The sequence below is a fragment of the Alexandromys fortis genome, unplaced genomic scaffold, assembly GCF_014885135.2.
Source record: "Alexandromys fortis isolate MF-2015 unplaced genomic scaffold, M_Fortis_MF-2015_v1.1 scaffold_75, whole genome shotgun sequence".
Lineage (NCBI taxonomy): Eukaryota > Metazoa > Chordata > Mammalia > Rodentia > Cricetidae > Alexandromys > Alexandromys fortis.
The window spans coordinates 7,922,895-7,932,640 of NW_026067956.1; the positions used below are offsets into that span (position 1 = coordinate 7,922,895).

The following is a 9,746-nucleotide window of genomic DNA, read 5'->3' on the forward strand; positions in this document are numbered from 1 at the left end:
GTCTCCATATATATAGGAAAGAAGGAGAGTGTGTGTGTGTGTGTGTGTGTTTGTGTGTGCTAAAGTCAGTCTCCTGTGACTAATGAAAAAGCACTTATATGGATTTTTAAACAATTAATTTTCCATCTCTTATGGGCTGGACCGGGCTGCCATCAAGTGCAGACTCTGAATCCATAAATCTAATAAAGTAAAGGATTAAGTCCATAGGAAACTCAGTTGCAAGGGATCACCACCCTCATCGACACAGTTTCACTTATTCCTGCACACTCATGAAATGTTACACAGACCCTCGTGTTTATGGCTTACAGATTATGTGCCCACATACAAAAACTTATTCTAAAGTGAGATCATGAATGATAAAGAGGAAAATTACAGATTACCTCTGAACTACTAACCTGTAACTTCCCTAGACAGTCCACCTGACACAGCCAATGAGACTAGACTTCCCTCCTTCACAGAGCAAATGAGAAGATCAAAGAGGCAATTTCTCCTCAGGGTTCACTGCATAGGAGATACGCTTCCTTTTTGATACAGTCATTTTATTTCATGGTACCATTCCTAAAACCCTTATGACTCAAAACAATCAGACCTGGAACACTTTATCGCTATTAGGGGCCACCTACCTATACAAGACTTTCCTCTTGGTACCAAGAAAGTACGCCCTAAGGAAGGTCATGGAAATCCTGAAACCAGCATAAGAACTTACTTTGTTGTCACCTTTCGCTATAAAATTAAAAACAGGAAACATCTCATTCACCTTGAAGTCTGAGCAATTTAATTTACCAGGTCAATGAGGACAGGGTTAACCATAAAACTAAAATCCATTCATGTCCTCTGAGAGGCCACGTGATGCTCCATTTCCTCGACACACGAGGCCGCTCTGAGAATGAATAACCCACCAACAGCTCCACCTGACCCGACAGAAAATACTATTTCACAACACTACCGAAGAATAGCAGAAATAACAGCAATGGCCACAAGGATCATGCTTAAGCATGAGAGGCCTTCTCTCCTCCACTCTGTAGGACAATCCTAGGCACTGCAATGTCTTCAGCCCCAGTGTTTAATAGGGCAGCTGAAATTTCAGTGGTCCAAGCCAATCAGAATGTAAGGCCTGCTTTCTTGAATATCCCCACACACTGCACAGTAGACTCTAACTTTTTGGGTTTTCTATCTGCAATTTCTTGCCATTTCGTACACTTAACTTCTGAGACTTTGTTATATAATATGGGAAGAAGAGTATTAATATATTTATCTTGTTTTTTCTAATTATTAGGAAAATGTCTAAAATCCATACATACTCACTTATTCCATCGATGAGCTATTATGGAGCAACTATTAACCAGGCACCATACCACTTATTAAGTATAAAAATATGACAGAAATATACAGCCTAGGCCCAGCCTCCTGCTCAGTAGTAGCCCTTTGTTACCTGTGGAGAGACATTCCTTCCATGCCTGAAGCCACAGCACCCCAAACCCTATTCATACTGTCTTTTAATGTACTTGTACACTCATGACAAATTTAATTTGCAAATTTGGCCCCCTATGAGGTTAATAACTAATAATGAACTAGAACTAGTAGAGGATAGTTTGAAGACAGAGTGTTTGAAACTTTTTAATTATTTCTGGAATATTCCATTTAACATTTTCAGACATGGTAAAAAGTGAAGCTAACAGCGGAAGGGGCTACTAGAATAGGAAGGACAAACAAACAGAACTATGACACACTGTGGCACACACATCAGGAGGCAGATGTGTAGAACAGATGCAGCTGAAGACCAGTGGTTTGTTCAGCTACAGAAAAGCAAGGCAGGGGGGCAACACTTAAAAAAAAAAAGTCTGAAATGAGTCTGGGGAGCTCTCCCAGCAAGAAGCAAGACACAGTGACCCCAGGTGGGAATATTTCATCACTTCAAACCATCATCCATATCCCTGAAGTTCCTTCAGAGTAGGGACCAAAAAAAAAAAAATTCCAGATTTTTATGAGGTCTCCCCCATGACCCAAGGGCAAGCAAAACATCCAGATGTGTGAGTCACAGCCGTTCTCCCACACCCAGAAAATGCCAGCGTGGTCAGGTCAGGGAGACCCAGCAACACAGTGGCCAGATACCACCCCATGCAGACCAGGAGGCTCTTTATCTTTCCTGGTACCACCTTGTTCACGGTGAACTCTACAACCTCCACCAGAGCAACCAAGCCCTCAGTGGCCAGAGCTGGTTCCTCCAACTGTCTTCCTGGAGGACCGAAAATTCCTGACACTGTTCTGTTTACCTGTGCAGAGCTGAGTGAGCAACCTGGACAGCACTGAAGACCGTGACAACCCAGAAGGACACTGTCCCACAGATGGAATGTCTCATGACCAAGGGAAGAGGAAAGGGAGAGAACAGAAACAAGGCAAGAAGCAAAGAGGACAATGGTTGGCCTAACACTGGCATTGCCCTCTCTCTCCTAGGACACACAACCTCAATGACATCGGCTCAGAAAGGCCACAGTGGGGAGTGGTAGCCAGCTGGCAGGTAGACTAGGGATGTTTGTCTCTCTTCCACTACAGACAAACCTTCCTGTAAGGACTCACTGGGGGCCAAGGATCGCCGGTCTCCCTCTTCCCAGTCTCACTGACTACTAGTGATTGGAGTGTCTAGTTCTGTTCAGTTGTTTCACTAACCCCCAGTTAGTCCACCCTCCCAGAGTCCACTGTTCTGTGCCTCGCCTCTAAAGCCAGCCGCAGGAAATGAGAGAGTCAGCAGACAGAAGCTGCTGTACCTCCACCTGTGCCCTCTTCAGACAAACAGCAAAAGTGGGAGAAGCCAGGATTTGTCAGCTTCATCGAACACCATAACATGATGATAAAGTCCCTTCGCCACACAATTTGGCTGCAGGACATAGAGACACCAATCTCAAACTAACCAGGAAACTTCCTCTCTGCTGGATAATTTTCACAGTGCCAGAAGGTGCTATCCAGACCGTTGGAGAAGAGCTATAATTGATATCCCTCTGCATGCTGCAATACATGCTGGGTCTCAACTGGGTGTGCCCACTGGTGATATAGTGGTATGACTGTTACGTGGGTAACCAACCACTCTCTGATTTGATTTGAGGCATGATCCATAGCACAGTGTTCGTACCTGGCACTGTAAACCAGCTCAAAAGTCTGTGGCTGCTGATCTCACAGGCCCTAGTGCAGAATCTGCCATTGTGACTTTGCTAAACCATCATGTTGCCTTCTAAATATTTGTCAAGCTGCCTTCTAAATATTTATACTCAAAGGTCTATGCTTCTCTCAACTTTGTTTTCTAACCAAAGCCTCTTTTTGCAATGGGCAGCTGTTAATGCAGAGACTCCTAATTAGTTCAAGTGCTTAGAATACGGGACAGTGAGTCCTCAGCCCTAACTGGGACATCTGTATCACCTCCACGAGCCCTAGGCTCAGAGAAGGCCTAGGAAGAGAGGGTAGGAAGAATATAAGAGCCAGAAGACAGGGAGGGATGCCCTGAGTGCTGTCTTCTGGACCTGCCACACTGCTGTAGCGCTCATGACCTCTCTACAGCTCTGGGTCCCTGCACAAGACTGGCACAAGATCAAACCAGTCAGCATTCCAGCATGGATGGGAGGGGGGCCAATGAGCTCCCACCCCAAGTGGAGGAGCCCCGGCAGCAGCTGACAGCTACTAGTGGAGGAGAGCCATTTTTCCTTGGGGGTGTGGCTACTGGTAGGTTGCCCATGCTCGGTAGATAGCCCCACACCCATGTGCACATATGGGCTGTACTGACTGGACTCAGGGATGAGAGGAGGGAGCAGCAGCCATGAAGTTAGGGGACCTGTTGGAAGTGTCCAGGGGCCATTGGAGGGAGGAATAAAGAGCAGATACGATCAGGATTCTTTGTATACATATATGCCAAACCCTACAAGTAAGTTTTTAACTTCATTTTATTCATTTTTTTTAAACTCACATCATTATCTGTCCTCACCTAGTTCCACTACCATCTGACATGACTCCTGCCCCTCGAATGGCTCACCAGCAGGGGTATCCATCGGGTTCTGATGACCTTTGGAGTCACCACTCCCAAGCCAGGAGGTAGGCCTGCTTCAGCAGGCCCCTGAGTTCACTTTTTTCCTTTGCCTACTCAATTTTTGCTCATTGTCCAGCAAGACCAGAAAGCCCTTCCAAGTGAAAAACACACTCTTGCTTCCCAGTCCATCACTCAGAGACACGACCCCCAGCTGCCCTCCAACTCCCATCACTCTCAAGGAATAACAAAGGGTTCCATAAAGTCCCACCTTCAACTCCCTGGCCCGGCTGCAGCCCCTGCCGCGCTGAGACTCCCTCACCCTCACATCCCCTAAAACCACCTAGGCCACGTCCCCACCGAGCTTGCCAGCAGCTGCAGTCACCTGCGGCGGCCCGGGGGCGGCAGAAAGCGTTCGCCCAGCACGTTTCCTTCTGCCGTTCCCTTCCAGGTAGAAAAATGCACCTTCTATTTTAATCGAGGTGTAAACCCACCCCACCTACAGCTACTCTGAAACCCAGGGAGAAAATGAAGTCCCCTGGGAGGAGCCGAGGAGGCGCCGAGGCCACGGCTGCGGGGAGAGGGTGGAAGGTGAAGCCGGGGTGGTGCGGACGCCAGGTGCGCCCCGCAGCCCCTCCGCCCCGCCCGGGCCCGCGCTGCCGGGTCCTAGCGCCGAGGCGACTCCCAGCGGGCGGGGCTGGGGAGGCAGGGCGCGGAGGCTCCCGGCACACGCACAGCGCTGCAGAGGTTGCTAATATTGGGACCTGCCGCAGCAGCAGCAGCGGGAGACCGCGGCACTGCTGTCACCCCGGGGGCCCGCTTCTCACTGCAACCGGAAGAAAGACTTAAATAACCCTCCTTCCCCACCCCCACTGCGCACAACCGCCCACTCAGCTCCATCCAAACCAGGGTGAGTGGCACCGCCAAGAGCCAGGCGCGCCCTTCCCCCCCCCTCCCGCGGCAGACACCCGACAGACCTGCAATACTCTCACCCGGGGTCCCCAGCAAGGGCCGGGTCTTCCGCTTGTCTCCTATCAACACCCTCTCACACGCGCTCGCGCGTACACACACACACACACACACACACACACACACAGTGCGGAACCAGAGAGTAGAGATGTCACTTCCTTGGCGACACCTTCTCCAACCTCTAGGATCGAGGCGGGGTGAGGAACTGGGGTTTTTTTGTTTGATAGTCTAGGTTCTGCCGGTACCTGCAGTCCTTGTCCGCTGACCCCTGAACGCGCGCGCTCCCTGGCCCTGCATCTTAGCACAGATATCTGATGTCTCAAGTGCGCGTGGCAAACGTCCTATCTTAAAGGTGACTGCATTTTTAAAAAAGAAAGAAAGAACGCTGTTGGGGGAAGGTACGTGGAGAGGCCCGGAATGTAAGGGCCATCCATTGACCTGGGCCCAGTTGTGGAGCACCCAGGGTTGGGACCGGGAAATTCACACAATGAAGGTGGCCCTGGCTGGCCGCAGCGCCCCTGCAGCCGTGCGCTCCCAGAGCAACCGGCCTTCTGCTACTGCGAGGCCAGCTCCGAAGCCCTTCCTGGGGCAGCAGTTAACAATAGCATGCCACCCCCTGCACCGCCTGCGCAGCCCTTTGTCACCCCCACCCCCACCCCTTCCCCTGCGGCTGTGGCCTCGCCAGGCCGGGAGCCCCCGACCCACCTCCCTGGCCCGGCGAAGCCCCACGACTCTCCCAAATCCCGCTGCACGCCCCAGAAAGAAGGGGGGAGGGACCCTGCGTAAGACCGCGAAGCTCAGTTCCGACCTCTGGTCTGTCCTCAGCCCCGCCACCAACTCTCCGGCTGCGGTGCGCGCCTCCGGCAGTTCCCACACCGCACACCACCGCCGCGCTGCCTCGGGCGGCGGCTGTCAGTGCCACCAGACCCGCACTCACACACAAAGAGAAAGCTACGGGCAAAAAGGAAAAATCGGACACCCTTCACGCGGCTAGAAGGGTGTCGGCCCCTGTCCTCCCTCCCCCTGGCCCGGAGCGGTCCCCGCAGCACCGAGGGGCGCAGTGGAGCAGGGTGGAAAAGGAGTTAGAACCCGAGCGTGCTTAGGACCGCGCGGAGCAAAAGCAACGCGGGGTCGGGGGCTGAGCCCGCACCTGCCAGCCCTGAGCGCGGGAGGACCCGACTCCCGCTGCCCGGAGCATCAGGCGGACAGGACAGCCCGGCGCCCCGGGACACTCAATCCCCGCCACCGCCCGTCTCCGGTCTTGCTCCGAAAGCTGGGCTCGGTAGCAACCTTTAAGGTGGCCAGCAAGACAAGCAAGCACTCTAGCAAAGTTTAGTCTTCCCTCCGCGACAGTCAGCAGCGGTGAGAAGATAGTTAGGTTTCAAAGGAATAATCGCGGCGACGAGCTACACTTGGTTTTTAAGCAGGGAGAGGACGCAAGTCAGCTGGAGGAATTAACTAGGTTCAGTTTTGAGCCCAGCCTCAGTAATGAGCTAAGGGGAAAACCCTGGGCCTCGAGAATCTGAACTATACCTCCAGGCCTGAACCCTCATCACCTTGGGGCAACATCCACAGTCCACAAAGCTAAACACGTAGTTTAGATTGAGTCCAACATCTGGCATGAAAGCATGAGGAAGAAAAATCACCACAGGACTTGGTTTTACGACCTAGTCTAAGTGTCGTCAGGTGGGTTCACTCAGGAGTTAACTCTTTCCAACAGTCTGGTTGCCCAAACTGTCGATTTTTTTTTTTTTTTTTGTAAGTAAGTAAGTAAGTAAGGGGGAAACCAAGATTCCACACACCCCGCCCCCCTCCCCATCCCCAGGCAGAACTGTGCTCGCTGACTTAGCACCGCACTGCTGAAGGTGCCCCGCCAGGCACGTGTGTGCAGGCATGAAAGTGGGCAGAGTCCCCACCTGAGTCTGCAGCCTTCGCTGCTGAGTCACAAGTACTCTGCTCCGGGCAGGAAATCTTCGGAATGGCCTTTTCAAATGAGCCTGCAGCTTTTGCAAGCGCATGCAAACCCTCACACCAGAAACCCACACAAGGCTTGCACACTGTAGAAATTAAAAGACCGAGGTCCAGAGTCGACGGCTGGAAGATCCAGCACCCCTCGTGGGATTTCGGCCCCTTCCCGGGTCATTTTCCCCAGGAGCTCCTGCCCTGGATGCTTCAGATCTAAAACACGACTTTAGTGTTCCCCACAGAACAGCCAGCAAGCTTTCAGACCGGCCCCAGGAAAAAACAACATATTTAATTTACAGTTCGAGCAGAATACTTATCAGAGGAAAAGGGAAGGGGGAAAACTTAATCAGAGCAAGATACCGACTACCTACAGCAAACTGGGTGGGTGCATTTTGAAGTTCTTAGTGATTGAAGCTTAAAACTCGTGGAATAGATCCATTAAAAAGAAACTTCTTAAACCTGATCTTTTCACATATCTGATAAAACAAAACTTGGGATTCGGGTTATATTAATAACTCATCCCCCCCCCCCCCGTTAAAAAGAAGAAGAAAGGCCTTTCAGTGTAGACTTGCACCAGTGCCAGCCAGAGATCTGCAATTCCGGAGGCTTTTTCCCTCCCTGGGCTGGCAAGACAGGCACAGAGACGGGGGGGGGGGGGGGGGGGGCATGAATATGAGACTACATCCCTTCCAGCATCCCCGCCTAGCCACCGCCTTCCTAGTAGTTAACAATCTGAAATGTCACCGCGTGGACACGGAAGGGTTAAAGGCATACCTACCGAATCGGCTGTGGTCTTTCCTGGTTCCCTGGATAGTACCGTTGGGGAAGATTTCTAAGTGAAATCCAGTCCTGCAGTACAGCTGCCTCCGCCTGAGAATCCCTTTTAAATGATCCAAGTCCGTGACTGCCGGTCCCCGGGGCAGCCCCCCTGCTTCAGACTGACCCAGGTGGTCACTTAGCAACACCGGACTGTCCACCGGCAACACCGGTACGTTCCCGAACGGTACCGCGTCCTGCACACCGAAATAGCTCCCAACTTCACCTAAGGGAGCCATCAGAGGACTCGGCTTTTAAGCACAAGAATAAACAATAATGATCGTTTCAACCAGGAGACACTAGGCGAGGTATATCCAACTCCCCTCCCTTGCCGTAGTTGCAGAGAGAGAGGGAAAGAGGGGTTCTTTTCTTCAATCCATCCAATGCATAAATAAAAGTAATCTGCTGTTTTTCTGGCACAGGTTCAAGGTCAAACCACTGATAGTCTAAGAAGCCACCACTTTATACTCACACACTGACACTGATCAGCACAGCTATGCATCGCTACATATGGAGCCTCGGCTCTCAGCAGGCAGAAAGGTCTTCACCCCATCCGACCGTAATAAGGGAAAAAAATCCGTAGTTTCTCCATTTGCTTAGAGATCAGAATGACCATAGCAACGTAAGTGCTTGGGCGATATTACAGGGATTTTTAAGATGCTCGGGCTACGTCAGAATTTACGGATCCTGACTCCAGAAAGGCATGCGCTGTTTTTACTCTCTAACCGACTCTGCAGACATCAGCATGAATCCTTCAAGGGGGAGGAAAAAAAAAAAAAAACCTCACGTTGGCGGCGGCGACAAATCTCTCCTCCCAGTCCCTCCTCTAAAAAATAAGGATAATATAACAAAAAGAAGAAAAAAACTTTCGGCGTCCAAAGCTAGTATCCAGAACGCTGCAGAGGCTCTGCGGAGGTCCAGAGGCTTGCAATGAGGCGAGCGGCAAGCGGCGGGCGAGGACCGCGTCCCGGAGCTCGCGTGCTGCCCGGGCTGCCGCGAACAGGTGTCGCCGCGCGGGCCGCGCAGCGCCGTGGCCGCGGAGCGCTCCTCCTGCGCAGCCCCCGCCGGCGCGCAGAGTGGCGCAGGCGGCGGCATTGGGCCGGGTTTAAGGTAGCGCGGCGGCCGCCCCGCTCCGCCCGGTCCTAGCGCCCGCCCTGACGCTCGAACCGCTCTGCCGCAGGCCGGGCACAGGCGGGCAGAGCGCGGGACATCTCCGGGAGGAAGACCTGGGAAATCCGGCTTTCAGAGACAAGAAAGCCAGAGACGCGGTGCCACAGGCCAGAAGCAGCAGCCGGGAGACGTTCGGTCACCTGAAATCTAGCTCGCTAGAGACGCAGGCATGGGCAGAGGGGAACTGGGAGAGCAGTTTTCGCGTGGACTCTGTAACCTTGCGTCGCATTATAAAATAGACTTGGAGGGAAGGGTTGGTGCAAGGAGCTTGGTTGGACAGGGCAGTTTCTCTTTCATTCTTCAGGCAGACTCAGAGAAGCGCAAACTATATTGCAGGTAAGACAGTTGGGTGTGGAGTCACATTCTCCTCTCTCTCTCTCTCTCTCTCTCTCTCTCTCTCTCTCTCTGTCTCTCTCTCTCTCTCTCTCTCTCTCTCACACACACACACACACACACACACACACACACATTGGTGCCCCCACACTTGGGTTTTTAGGGTCATTCTGACTCGCATCTTCGGGTGTTTTAGGTCCTGCCTCTGCCTCCCAGGCTCCCGCGGCTAGGTGCAAAGGGCACCCAGGGCTCCTCCTGTCCTTGAGTTCGACTCACGCCCCAGATCTGAATGTGCGTCTTCAGGGAGAAGGTTCCACTGAGTCCCTCTCGCTCCCAAACCAAGCTACTCAAGAAGGTCTTTGCCAACCTGAGCTCTACTTTGCGTGGGAGAAGCGAAAGGCACGAGTTCCACGGTGTCTCTCCATGGCCCGAAGCTCCCTGCGTAGCCATAGAGCAGGGCGGGAGCCGCCGGCCCGGTACCCGC

General features: G+C 52.4%; 1 protein-coding gene across 1 annotated transcript in view; it reads right to left on the reverse strand.

The window, feature by feature from the left end:
• The window catches only part of Fgf9 (fibroblast growth factor 9), a 36,157-nt gene extending 26,915 nt beyond the window's left edge, over positions 1-9,242 (reverse strand). The window contains exon 1 of the mRNA XM_050152361.1: positions 7,722-9,242. Within this exon, the coding sequence (XP_050008318.1) occupies positions 7,722-7,998 (277 nt within the window). The 5' untranslated portion in view covers positions 7,999-9,242. The remainder of the gene's footprint in view (positions 1-7,721) is intronic.
• Between the last annotated feature and the right edge of the window lie 504 nt (positions 9,243-9,746).